Source organism: Chiloscyllium punctatum, chromosome 38 (genome assembly GCF_047496795.1).
Source record: "Chiloscyllium punctatum isolate Juve2018m chromosome 38, sChiPun1.3, whole genome shotgun sequence".
Classification (NCBI taxonomy): domain Eukaryota; kingdom Metazoa; phylum Chordata; class Chondrichthyes; order Orectolobiformes; family Hemiscylliidae; genus Chiloscyllium; species Chiloscyllium punctatum.
Window position 1 is genome coordinate 49,230,652 of NC_092776.1, and position 14,703 is coordinate 49,245,354.

The window sequence follows — 14,703 nt, forward strand, 5'->3', positions numbered from 1 at the left end:
TTATTGCTCCTGGTGCAGATAAGTTAAGAGAGCTGCCTCCTAATTGAACATAAAATTGGAAAATAACTGCAATTCAAATGTTTACTTTCTTTATGAATGGAATGGTTGAATACCAACTGGTTGACAAATGAATTGTGTTATTTGGAGAATGTAGTCCTATGGTCACACGCTCGCAGTCGGCTGGATTCTATTCCCAAGCCTGATCATGCTGTTGGTTAAGATGTAGGTCGGGATCCCACAAATGCCAGCAGTGAGACCACAAGGTACATCTTGGAGGTGGCAGACACTTGATTCTGGGAGTCCTGTCAAAGTAAGGGCTGTGGGTAGGTTCCCAGGGTTCATGTGCCCAATAGAAAACTCTCCACCACTAGTGGGATTGTCAGCTCAACCATGACAGGTAGATACTGCTGACGCAGGTTGGAGAACGAGAGGGGACCCCAGGATAAATGTTTAAAGTTTAAAAACAAAATGTGGCCACAGTGCTGCACTGTACAGGGGCAATTGAGACAGTCTGCTGACACAGCAGTGCCTCTGTAACTACTGGGGGTGTTCAACTTGTAGATATGAACTGCAGTTTACTGAATATGTCATCATCCTGCAGACGAAGACCTTACCCTCAATATTTACAGCCTAAAGGCATTTTACCAATAATGATATCCCCATTATTCTTTATTCTTCACCCATTTCCAACCTCAGTTGTAAGTCCTACATTTCTACTAACCATTCTGATGACAGTCCTTTCTACACCAGTCTATCAACCACTAAAAGGATTTAGTATTGTGGGCCAAGAGTTAAGATGTTAATTGAGACATTAATCTCAGCAATGTTACCATTTGGTGCGTAAATTTTCCTGAACATCTATTGCATCGATTGATTGTTAGAATGACTTTTGTAAGAACTTGAACTTTCCGAATAACAGAAGTGGAAATATTTATGCGTTCCTTCTGCTTTGTTCTTGATCAATAGGAAATAGCAACAATGCCTCCGGTCTGTAAGACTAATGTTACATCCTAAGGAGAATCTTCAAGCTCTTTCACCAATCCTTAAACCCATTTTATTTCACTGATTTTAAGATTGCATTCTGATGCCTGTTTTCAAAGAGATTAGTGACTTATCAAGGCACCAGCTTCTGACAAATCAATACTGTTGTAGTACTTCTGATCTGTTGTTATTGCAGAAAGATGGAATTACCTCTCACTGAGGGAGCCCGTATCATCCCCCTTGCACTGAGATGCCCCTTGTTTGGGAACCGCAGATGGGGAATAGCAGTGTAGGCCTGGGGTGCATAGAAAACAGGAGCCCCAAGGTAGGCAGCTGCAGGATCGTATACCTGTCCTAAGGTGTAGGTATATTCTCCTTGCAGCAATGCCCCACGGCCTCCTGTCCCTCGGGTGTAACGCACATAACTGTCCTTATCCACAGGCTTTGCCAGAGTGACTTCAATTGGGGAGCCATCCAACACCTTCAGAGATACACAGAAATTATGAATTATCATCAATATCTTCCAGTGCATTACTCATGGTTCACCTCGGTTATTAGAAATTCCAATAATACCTTTCCATTCATCCTGTGCATGGCGTTAATTGCATCTTCTCGGGTGACAAAATGAACAAATGCATAATCTCGGATTTTCTTGACTCTTTCAACTGTGCCTGAAAGCAACACATTTGATCCAAGTTCATGAACACTGAAATACCCACATCATCCGCCAGTATTTGAAATCCTAGTCATCATTAAATTCTCTGATCATTTGCGTTTAATCAATTCTGCCACAAACGCAATGGTATCAAATTGCCTTCCTGTTCTGAGCACAATATATATTGGAGAAAACGTGAACCTGCTAAATTGTGCAATGTTAGCAAATCCATAACAATGTTATGCTTGAGGATACATTAACAGCAATTTAAAACACTGCTACTTAAAATCACTTGACGATCAAACAAATGTGGAAAACAAAAAAAAATTATCTCTCAACCATTAATACAAATAACTGAGAGGAACGGACAGCAAAAGTCTGTCTTCCATCTGCTCTGTGCAGTTTGCCCTGCTCAGTCATGTTGTAACTAAGCAACATGACTGCGCATTTTGGACCCACAATATCAGCCCCAGTCAGCAGCCATGCAATCTCCCGGGTCACATCAAGGTAAATTAATTCTGAATATGACCTTTTTTAAAAAAAGGCTAAAGGAATATTTATCTTTATCTCTGGAGGGCTCTGGCTAATACAGAGGTGTAGAAGTTCCAGATGTAAACAGCACTCATTAGATCTTACTAGCATCTTACTCAGCTCTGTGCGTACACCTCAGGAGGACTGCAATGGTGTGAATGGGTGCACTGCAGTCTCCCAGAATGATCCTGAGGCAGAAAGTGTTAAACCATGAGGACCTGTTGCATAGACATCCCCTTTAATTTCTTTTCTTCAATATTGGTTTGTGGTCAGCATTGTCAAGGCCAGCACTTAGTGCCCACCACTGTCAAGGTGTGATGTGCCATCTCTTCAGGAACTGCATCGTAGCTGGTATAGCTACTTCCTGTTCAGGAGAGGGTTCCAGGATTTTGACCCAGTGTCAGTGAATGAATGCCAAAGTAGCTCCAAGGCAGACTGTCTTGTGACTGCGAGGTGAACTTGCAGGGAATGGAGCTCCTATGTCCTTGCAACCATCGCCCTCTTGCGATTGCAGGGTCGGAAGGTGTTACTGCAGGAGGCTGGACAAGTTGCTGCAGAAGCTAATCACTGAACACCGGAGATTAAGGGGTGATTGAATTAGGGTGTCTAAGATGGTCAAAGCTGGTGAAAGGGGTAGGCAATAAAAACGCTGGCCAACCAACAACACCCATGTCCCACAAGTGAATTTTGAAAAAATATAGGCTTTTCTCTAGTGGGTAAATTTAGAATAAGGGGAAAGAATCTTAAAATTAGAGCAAGATTGTTCAGGAGTAATAGCTGAAAGCTCATCTTTGAACACAAATGCGTAGTGGAAATTTGGTTGAAAGGCATGGCACTGGGAAAGCAGGTCAGGCAGCGTACGAGAAGCAGGGCAATCGACCTTTCGGGCATAAGCCTTTCCAGTACACACTTGCTGACTCTGAAATCCAACATCAGCGGTCCTCACTTTCTCCTAGTGGAAATTTTGTACTCTGTCTCCAGTGAGCTGTTGAGGAGACGTCAATTGAAAATATCAAGATTGAGATTGATTGAGATTGGTTAGGCATAATATTAAGGATGATGGAATAAAGGCAGATAGATGGTGTTATGAACCAGATTGGCTGTGAGCTAATGGATGGATAGCACAATCACAAGGAGCTGAAAGGGTTGAACCCTATTTCCATGTTCCTCCAGTCATTATATTACAATGACTAAAAAATTTGAGAATTTAGATAATCAAAGATTCTAGATTTTTCAATTTTAAAATATTATTAAATATAAGCTTGTGCTAAATTGATAATAGTGAATAAAGGTTGCTGCATCGAATTTAATTCAGTCATTTTACAAACTGAACGGAAAATTCTAGAATTTTGGAATGAGTCCAAATTCGTTCCAATTCACACAATCTGCATGTTTGGCTTATACTGATCTTACCTGGTTTGATGCTATTAAATTCTTTCTCAATTGCTTCTTCACTGGTTGGTAGCATAAGATTACGTACATATAAAATTTTAACTGATGACATTGTTTCCTCATCAACTTCAACCTCTGGTTCAGCCCAGTCCACTGCTATTGGGTGCCCCCATAATTGAATCCTTCCTGAATTGGAAAGACAGCAACTTGTCAGTAACAAGTTTCTTCATTAAGTGGTACATTCAGAGGCACCAGCTCTAAGGGGTGTAACAGTGGTAAGTTTCCAGTTGCAAGTTTGTATTGTATCATCCAGTATTTGAAAATAGTCAGCCTTGGTTATTATAGACATATCCAACATCGCTTCCAAACTGTGCATTTCCATAGCAACCTAGAATTGCCCACACATGTCAAGTACAAATCGGCTTCTTCAAATTATCGTGTATTGTGGCTGTGAAAAGTTTTAGTGGACACTAAAATAACAGGCCTCTAAACAATTGAAATGAATTAAGATTGACTAAAAATTAATACAAGTATTAGACATACGAATGACACCTCAGCCTGATCGACCTGCTGTGGAAAAGTGTGCCCTCTAGTGCAAGACTGACACCAAATGCAGGGTTAACAGGCATATGCAGTGGCTGATAGTTATGGATGACATAAATCTTTAAAGATTTAGCACAGGCGGGTGCTAGCAGGTGGGACTTGATTGGATTGGGATATCTAGTTGGCATGGATGAGTTGGACCGAAGGGTTTGTTTCCTTGCTGTACATCTCTGTGACTCTATTACTCTAGGTATGATGTGGTGACTGGCCTTGTGCAGTGCTCTGGGATTGTATAATTTTCCAAGGTTTTCAAGCACCATTGACTGGCTGATGAAACTAGATGCTGGAACCAGGCCACTTCCCAAGACATATCAGCTCCTTTTATCAGGATGATCTTATTCCAGTAAGATCTGCCCCTCAGAAAGAAGAGGCATCTCTCGAGATCTTGGTGGCATTTAACACTAGGTGTGTTTGCATTATAGCATGAGCCGACATCCAGGCAGCACAGGAAGTCTAGAATCAGCACTGAGTCAAGTTTTACCTCCTGAAGATTTCTTAATTTATAAATATGAGGTCGCTATTGATTGCAACCTCTAAGTGTTTACAAATCAGTTGCGAAGAGAGAAGACTTGCACATGCTCACTCACCAAACCCACTTCCAGGCAGCATGTTGTCAAGCCTTACTTCAATTGTGGGTCTGTGTTAGTATAAATGCTTTTAACAAAAATCTCATCTTGTGTAGGCCATTGGTGAGCTGATTCTGTAGAGGTGCTATGCTTTCTCAAGGATGTTAGACTACTGAAGACAGATCAGAGAAGAGTAATATTGGTAATTGCAAGGTTAAAGATTTTGAGAGAAATTTGTAGAAGTCAACTTATATTAACTTGAAAAAAAGGTGAATTACATGATCAGGCCTTTGATAAACTGAGAGGCAAGGATGAACTAGATAATAGCAGGTGATTTCTGTATAAACACACAACTATTGGACAAGTCTTTAAAATGAATTAATTTAAAGAGGGAGAATTTCACAAACCTATATGAAAACCATTCAATTTTGCATTGCAATCTGCTGGTCCCTGTTTGTACTGCGACTGTCCTCACTTCCTAATACCCGAAAGTACTGACCTATTAGAAATGTCCCATTCGTAAATAAATAAATGCAGGTTTGGTTTTCGCTCAGCCTGGCAGAGAGAACCAGTGCATAACCAGTTTCTACCCTTTCTCAGTGTTTGAGTGAGACTATGGAGGAATTCTAGGTTGGAAACTGGTTGGGGGCTGAAGGTCCTCTAGTGAAATAATTTCGCACATACTGCTGGAAGCTGAATGACATGCCAAGATTAAACCCTGCTGATATGTTAGTGTCTCCATGTGACTTTGCACCTTATACAGGTCGGAACATAGTACAGAATGGTTTCTAAAGGTTGGGAAAGATTGGGTTGGCTCTTGAGCATTTGCTAAATATTGTAACTCACTGGGAAGAATCAAATGAGCAGTATGTTTCAATCAGGGATTGGAGACTTCGCTTTAGGAATTTCTTTGGTGAAGCAGATTATATTTTTCTAACTGTACAAAATAGGAGCTGAAGTAGTCCATTCAGCCTCTCGAGCCTGCATCACCATTTAATAAGGTCATGGCTGATTTGTTTGTGTTTCAAATTCCATGTTCCCATCGAACTCACTGACCTTAAATTCCCTTGCCGAACAAGAATCTATCAATTTCTGACTTAAAACTATTTGATGATCCTGCCTTTGCCACTTTCTGAGAGAGACACAATTCTTTTTTCCCTCATTTCTGTTTTGAAGGGGTGACCCTAATTTTAAAACATTACTCCTTACTTTTGGACTGACCCACAAGAGAAGATATCCTTCCACATCCACATTGCTAACAATATTCAGGTTCGTATATACTTTAATGAAGGCACGTCTCACTCCTCTAAACTCCAGGGGGAACAAGCCCCATTTGTCCAACCACCGCCATCATTAACAGTATCAGTTGAGTAAACCATCATTGAATGGCCTCCAATGGATTTAAACTGTTCATATTATTTGTGATGTGTTCTTACCCTGTATAACTGAAGCACAAAACCCTTACCATTATGTTCAATACATCTAGTAATGATGGACAGCATTCCACTTGCCTTGCGATTATGTGCTGTAGCTGTACATAAACGTTTTGTGACCCATGCACCAGGACACCTTAATCCCTCTGCATCTCAGAACTCTCCAGTCATTCACTGTTTAAGTAATACACTGCTTTTTCAGTCTTCCTGTAACAACTTCATATTTCCTCACTCTATCTGCCAGATTTCGCCCTTTCATTGACCTCATCGAGATCGGTGTGCAAAATCTTTATGACTCCTGTACAGCATGCCTTTTACTTATATAGCTGCCATTTCTTCATTGTCCTCATCTACGTCATTGATGCCAATTGCAATCAAGTTAAGGACCCAGCACTAACCCCTCTGGGACTTCACTTGACATTTTCTGTCAATTACACAAACACCTTTTTCTGCATACACTGTTTTCTGGCAGCCAGTCAATTTTCTGTCCATGCTAATACGTAACCCATGACACAATATGCTTCTATTTTCCATAATCACCTTTGATTGTGGCACCTTGTCAAACACCTTACGGCAACCTGGAAACAGTACATCTACAGGCTTCCCTTTATTCACAGTACATGTAAATCCTTCCAAGACCTACAATAAATTGGTTAACCCTTCGACAAAACCTCGCTGACTTCCTGATTACTTTGAATTTCTCGATGTGTGCAGTGTTAATTGCTTTAATGATTAATTCAAATGCTTCCCTGTGACAGACATCAAGCCAACTGGTCTATTATTTTCTTTTCTCTGCTTCTGTCACTTCTTGAACAAAAGGGTTATCTCTGCTATTTTCCAATCTGATGGTACCATGCCTGAATGTAGTGAATTCAGAACATTAACAACAACATATCTACTATCTTATAGCAACCTCGTGGAAATCGCTAGGATGAAGTCACTCTGGACCCAGAGACCTGCCAGCCAAAATCTCCATCAGTTTTGCTCAGTACCACTTCCCTGATGATTATGACTTTGGTGAGTTCCTATCTCCATTCTACCTCCTAGTTTTCAGTTATTACTGGAACGTTTTTGAATCCTCTATAGTGAAGACAGAAGCAAAATATTTGTACATTTCCTTGTTATATATTTTAACTCCCCATTGTCACTCTTTACTTGATCTTTTGTTTTTATCACTTTGGAAAACTTTTGCTGTACATTTCTAGCTAGCTTCCTCTCATAGTGTAATTTCTTTGTCTGATTAACCTTTTATTCATCTTCTGCCATTCTTTCTATTCTGAACAGTCTTCTGACATGCTGAGCTTTGGGCAGTTGTGGTTTTCCCTTACTTTTGATGCTTTCCCTCAATTCTTCAGTTAACTATTGCTAATCTGACTGTGATCATTTAACAATTAAATGTTTTGATTTTTATACTTTATCTTTGAAGTGGTAAGGCAACAGCAGATGCCTGCAGTTCCCACAAGATGGTACGAGAATGATGACTTTTCATACTATTTTGAACTCTTAAAATGGCCCACAGTTATCATGTTGGCTACAGGGTACTGTACACTGGTGAGCCTGATGTCAGTGGTGGGCAAGTTGTTGGAGGGAATCCTGAAGGACAGGATTTACATGTACTTGGAAAGGCAAAGACAAAGACAGATTAGCGATAGTCAATATGGTTTTGTGCGTGGGAAATCATGTCTCACAAACTTGATTGAGTTTTCTGAAGAAGTAACAAAGAGGATTGATGGAGCAGAGTGGTGGACATGATCTATGTGGACTTCAGTAAGGCATTCGACAAAGTTTGTCATGATAGACTGGTTAGCAAGGTTATCTCATGAGTAATGGGAGAAATAGCTATTTGGATACAGAAGTGGCTTGAAGGTGGAAGACAGAGGATGGTGGTGAAGGGTTGTTTTTCAGACTGGAGGTGTGTGACCAGTGGTGTGTCACAAGGATCGGTGCTGTGTCCAATGCTTTTCGTCATTTATTTAAATGATTTGGATGTGAACATAGGATGTATAGTTAGTGAGCTCGCAGCTGACACCAAAATTGGAAGGGTAGAGGACAGCGAAGAAGGTTACCTCGGATTACAATAGGATCTTCAACATATGGGCTAATGGGCTGAGGAATGGCAGATGGGGTTTATTTTAGATAAATTTGAGGTGCTGCATTTTGGAAAGGCATATCAGGGTAGGACTTATACACTTAATGGTATGGTCCTGGTGAGTGTTGCCGAACAAAGAGACCTTGGAGTGCAGGTTCATAGCTCTTGAAAGTGGAGTCACAGGTAGATAGGATAGTGAAGAAGGCGTCTGGTATGCTTTCCTTTATTGGTTAATGCATTGAATATAGGAATTGGGAGGTCATGTTGTGGCTGTACAGCACATTGGTTCGGCCACATTTTTAGTATTGTGTGCAATTCTGGTCTCCCTGCAATAGAAGGGATGTTGTAAAACTTGAAAGGATTTCAGAAAAGATTTACAAGGATGTTGTCAGGTTTGGAGGGTTTGAGCTATAGGGAGAGGCTGAATAGGCCGGGGCTGTTTTCCCTGGTGTGTCGGAGACTGAGAGTTGACCTTATAGAGGTTTATAAAATCATGAGGGGCATGGATAGGATAAATACACAAGATTTTTTCCCTGGGTTGGGGGAATCCAAAACTAGAGGGCATAGGTTTAATGTTAGAGGGGAAAGATTTACAAGGGACCTAAGCAGCAACTTTTTTACGCTGAAGGTGGTACATATATGGAATGAGTTACCAGAGGAAGTGGTAGAGGCCGGTATAGCAATAACATTTAAAAGGCATCAGGATGGGCAAATAAATAGGAAGGGTTCAGAGGGATATAGGCCAAATGCTGGCAAAAGGGACTAGATTAATTTAGGATATGTGGTCGGCAGAGATGAGTTGCACTGAAGGGTCTGTTTTGAACTGTACATCTCTATACTCTATTCGTCAAAAAAGATCAAAATCTGTATATTTGACAGTTACAGATTTCACAGTGAGGATGTGCATTAACATTAAAAGCAGAATGTTCATTTTTGATAGATCTCAGTTGATCTGTCCGTTACTCCTTGCAAAATATACCGTAATAAGTTTCCAACCTGGTAACAGTTTGCGCCTTGCCATTGCTGCAGCTCGATGACTGTCATATTCTACAAAGGCAAATCCTCGATTTTTGGTCTTGTCTGCTGCGCTGGGGTACACGATGACATCCATCACCCCTTCTGTGACCTTCTTCATCTCTGCCAGAATTTCATCCCTCCGCTTTGTTTTAGGAATCCCACCAACAAACAGTCGGCAATTGTCCACACTTGCACACACACCCAAGAGGCGGCCATTTCTGCAGGAAAAGACAACACCGAGGGGTTACTTCAGCCGATCACCAAATAAATATTCTTCATCGACTCTTACATTCCTGAAGGATGGCATTTTTTCTATCATGTCTCACCTGGGTCATTCAAATAATTATCCAAATAGTTCCACGAATTTGCTCTTTCCTCACATGCTGTGTTTTCCTTTTCAAATGTATATTCCATTCGCTTTGACAAATGCTGTTGGATTTTCTTTCAAAAAGGAAAATTGTTTTCCTCATTTCTCCTTTGGTTCTTTTATTGATTAGCCTAAATCTGTGTCCTCTAGGAACCAATCCACCTGCCAGTGAAAACTGTTTCTTCTCTTAATCCTTCTACTGTAGTGATTGTAACAAAGTCAGCCAGGTGGACCTCATAGAAAATAGGTGTCCTGATTAGGGCTGTTAATCTTCGTCAATCAGGGAGCCCTGGCTGAAAGATATAAACAGGAGTGTTGGGGGTTCTGTTCCCTGTGAGAGCTGGCTCTGAGGGAGTTGGATCAATGCCAAGGGTTCTCCATGTGTAAATAAGGGGCGGCACAGTAGTTAGCACTGCTGTCTCACAACGCCGGGACCCGGGTTCAATCCCCGCCTCGGGCAACTGTCTGTGTGGAGTTTGCACATTCTCCCTGTGTCTGTGTGGGTTTCGTCATGGTGCTCCGGTTTCCTCCCACAGTCCAAAGATGTGCAGGTTAGGTGAATTGGCCATGCTAAATTGCCCATAGCGTTAGGTGGATTAGTCAGGGGTAAATATAGGGGGTGGGTTTCTCTTCGGAGGGTCGGTGTGGACTTGTTGGGCCGAAGGGCCTATTTCCACAATGTAGGTAATCTAATCATAAAAGGTGACTTGGTGATGGGATACCAGTTTCTGTGGAGTTATTTCATCTACATTCTGCATTTTCCTTACAGGTTAGTTCATAGTGTGAATATATTCACAAATGTTTCTTTTACAGGGAGAGGAAACCCACAGAAATTTGCATTGCACTTTAGGCACTTGTAGTGAATTCTTATAGTGACATGAAGTAATGGATGATTTTCAACAGGCTAATTTGTTCCCTCTGCAATTTTCAGAGGTTTAATGCAGGAACTGGGTAATTAACCTTTTGGTTTCAGCGCTCATTTATCAGTTGGTGTTCTTTAAGGCATGGTGTAAGTCAGCAATGCCAACAGGCAAAATACAGGAATATACAACTTACACTTCAATAAATTCAATTCCAAGCATGTACAAAAACTAATAAGAGAATTTAGTTTCTGGTTTATAAACTGCTTTTGTTAATAAACTTGACACTAGTTCACAATCATGGGACCTTTCTCCAGCCTATGTATTGGTTGGTGTCTGCTAATGCTCTTGAGTTTGAAGATATATTTGCACTGATATTGATATCTGATGACTTTTAAAACTTCCTGAGGGAACTGAGTGTGAATGCTGTGATAAAATTGACAAACTGTGCAACTGTGTGTTAAGAAACTGGCTCCAACCCATGGATTTTCAATTTCTCTGTAGGTGCTGCACCAGGGAAATTAGTTAAATATGTTAATATGGATGTCATGTGGATATAGTTAATCTACGTCTTCTGTTGTAACAGAGACTGGGCAGGTTTTCTGGACCTCAGGAAGCCGAGGAGCTATTGGGAGGTTAGGACAGCTCTGGAGGCAATGTCAATGCTTCCTCCAGACACAATGGGTTCTCCACAATCAGACCACCCTCCACCCAACTGGGATTAGATCCCCACATCCTCAAAGATTGGAAATCCTTCATGATTAAACACCTCAGGGATGAGAATTGCAGCACCCTCCCAAGTTCTCGCAAATTCCTCTGAAATGTTCCCATACAATTGGATGCTAATTCTGTCAAGGAGAAAGTGAGGTCTGCAGTGTTGGAGATCAAAGTCAAAAGGTATGGTGCTGGAAAAGGACAGCAGGTCAGGCAGCATCCGTGGAGCAGGAGGGTGGATGTTTCAGGCATTAGCGATTCATCAGGAATTCCCGATGAAGGGCTTATGCCCGAAATGTTGACTCTCCTGCTCCTCGGATGCTGCCTGACCTGCTGTGCTTTTCCACACTTTTTGATGCTAATTCTGTCAATTATGCTGACTTCCTGGCGAGGAACTGTCAGTCGCAAAAGCCATGGGTTATGAAGTTTAATCGCAGGGAAATCTGAACTTTAGAGTTTTCCACATCGTACTGGATCATTACCTTGATACAACTCCCCACATCTCTATACATGAATGAGTTTTACAGGCTGGGTCACTGAATATTAGTTTTTGTACTATTACGCTAATACATTATATATAACTATGATTAGAAATGCCAGATTTCTTTGAGCTGGTGAATTGATTGGATGTCATTTGCCAATGTAAGGTATAGTGAGCATTCTGTAATGCAAGAACCTGTAATGTTAGTTCATCTGTGTTATGTTTGTATCATGACACATTTGCCAATGCTTGAGTAAACATACTGATGGCTGGTATGAGTTATGTAAGTCTCACATTCAAGGCACTGCTCAACACCAGACCTGTATATCTCGGCTCCATCATTAACTAACCTTATTTCATAATTATTAAGTTGTTTAATTGCATTCTTGGCATCTTGTCTATTAGTAAACAATACAAAGGCATATCCTCTATTATTGCCATTAAAGTCCATCATCATCCGTAATTCATATATTTTTCCAATCTGAAGGAGAAAGCAAGAAAATGGTGAAATTAGCACTTGTATTCAGGATAGTTGTGCTTAATGCAAGCAAGAAAAGCAAATCAAGCAATATAAATTAGAAGTTTCAACTTTTTGCACCTGTGTCCTGACAAATATTTATTCTTTAACCAACATGACCAAAATAGATTATCTGTCCATTTGACTTAGTGCATTTTGTGGCAGCTAGCTGTCAACAAATGTTCTGCCATGTTTCCTACAACGCAAAAGCGATTATTCATGATGAGGTACTCATTGTGTACGGTAAAGATAAAGTTGCAGTAAAACTGCTCTCTCGTCTAAAAAGAGATGACTAATGAGGGTTTAACCTGTTGGTCACCATACCTCAGGTGAAAGGAGATGTTGAAAAGGGGAGTCTTTTATGGCAACCTTAGCCAATGTGGGATTGGAACCCACAATGTTGGCATCTCTCTTCATCACAAACCAGTCATCCAGACAAGTAGGCTAACTGAACCCCCAGTGCTTTGGATCATACTAAGGTCATGAATAAATGCTACATTCATGCAAATTCTTTCTTTATATTTTACATTTGAAAGACTGGCCACTACTCATTTCCAGGTGAATGGAGGAGCCATTTTTAGTGCAGCAATGTCCAAAGCAATAATGAAATTGGTGACCTGATAGTGTTTAATATACGGTTAGGACAAGAAATGCTCTTCACTTTATGTGGAAGTCGAGCATCTCAGGCTGTCACCGGTGTTGGGCAATGTCAGTCTTCCTAAACTCAATGACTGTGGTGAATAGATGGACAATCATGGCAGGTTGGATATTTCAGTCTACAGACTCTGTAGATCATTATTGCATGGGCTGTCCATGTATTTGCTAGAAAAATGCAGAACATTTTGGCTGCCACCAACATTACACCTGTTGAGGTTTTAGTCAGTTCTGATGACAATTGAGTGTTTTTTGTAAGCATTTCTGTAAATAACTTTTGTTTTCTCAAGAATAGAAAATAGTAATAAAGTTACAGTCAATGGTTGCTGTATTTTACTGCTACTAATATCAATATCTATGGATAGTTAATTTACTTTAATTTTCAGGCAAAATAGCAAACTCTTTATTAACTGGCACCCATGGGACTAGAAGTGTGCTGGTTGATCAAATATTCCAGGGAATCAAGTGGTCCACATAACGAATGTAAAAACACACAGCAAGTATATGAAACATAATATAGGGATATATACATCACTGTTGTACTTTATTTACAGAATAAATCAAGATATAATAATGTGCCTTTGCCTTAAATAGCTTTCACACTTGCACCCTCAAATGATTACTTGGACATTGCGATAATATAGTAAATGTCTGGTATTTCAGGTACAGGTGTATATAACCTTTGCCAATTTATCAGGAGAGCTGGTTCTAAGGTGCTGGTTAAAATAAGGTTTGCTGTACAAGTACTAACTGACAGTAGTTTTCTAGTTTGACAACACATTGAAGGAACAGAATATATTATCACTGATTCTACTCAACTCTGTAATAATTCTTTGTTTCTGAGCTTGAAGGCTGTATCGTTTAGCCTTTCCGTAATACTTTAGCACATAAATCTAGCTTTGAACTTCAGTGTTGCATGGATTCCTGATGAAAAAATGTTTTACTACAGTTCAAATGAAAACCATTCATAATATTTCTTTGTGTTGAGTATACTAGATATAATAATAATAGATAAAATGTACAAGGTCAAAAGCAACACTCAGTCCAAAGTGGTGTTTTTTTACTTTCTTCATTGAAGCTGACTGACTTGCTGTATATTCCCAATATTTTCAGCTTTCGTATCATAATTTTGTGCTTTTTTTGGTTTATTTTTGGTAATGTTGCTTAACTGCCACTCATCTGCATGACTCCTGCAAAAATGTTAATACTTCTCGTGCACTCTTGAACCTCAGCCTCATTAACAGCACAGCTCTCGACAAAATTAAGGTGCCAAACGTAAATTAATCAAGAGGTTGATAAGCTTCCACCTCATGGTTCAGGGAGTCAAGGAAGGAGATTTGTCCAACAGTGACTACTTTGAGTTTGTCAATGAACAAGGGGAGTGACCAACAGAGTAGAAACAGAAACATTTTGAAAAAGATAACAGAGAAACCTGATGTACAAAGGTGTAAGGTTTAATACTGAGGTGAAATAAGATAATTTCATATGGACCTATCCACCTGATAGTCTCAGCAACAGTGTCTATCAAGTCAGTGTAATGAGTACCCAGTTGCTAACGTGGAATAATGTCATCTTGTTTAAGATGATATCCCCTTCTTGTCAGATCAGCACATAGATCTCCACTACCACACCATGCCAAGCAGACCCTAATGATCTCTACAGTAAAGGAGCATGGTGACATTAAACCTACTCCATGGTGAGCTATAGAACAGATAGCTCTTTACGACATTGTGAGGATTGTTCATATCATACTTGAAACCCATTAACCTGATCTAAATAATTGGAAAATATCAACAGCACAAAAACGTGAGAATCCATGTATGATAATAGTATCATTAAAGAC

General features: G+C 40.2%; 1 protein-coding gene across 8 annotated transcripts in view; it reads right to left on the reverse strand.

Annotated features, from left to right (window-relative positions):
- Positions 1 to 14,703, reverse strand: part of a1cf (apobec1 complementation factor) — a 40,044-nt gene that overhangs the window by 14,398 nt on the left and 10,943 nt on the right. For all 8 annotated transcript variants that reach the window (XM_072557862.1, XM_072557859.1, XM_072557856.1 and 5 more), the window contains exons 4-8: positions 12,040 to 12,170; positions 9,247 to 9,485; positions 3,581 to 3,745; positions 1,555 to 1,652; positions 1,192 to 1,462 (exon numbers count right to left, since the gene is read on the reverse strand). In XM_072557862.1, the coding sequence (XP_072413963.1) occupies positions 1,192 to 1,462; positions 1,555 to 1,652; positions 3,581 to 3,745; positions 9,247 to 9,485; positions 12,040 to 12,170 (904 nt within the window). The remainder of the gene's footprint in view (positions 1 to 1,191; positions 1,463 to 1,554; positions 1,653 to 3,580; positions 3,746 to 9,246; positions 9,486 to 12,039; positions 12,171 to 14,703) is intronic.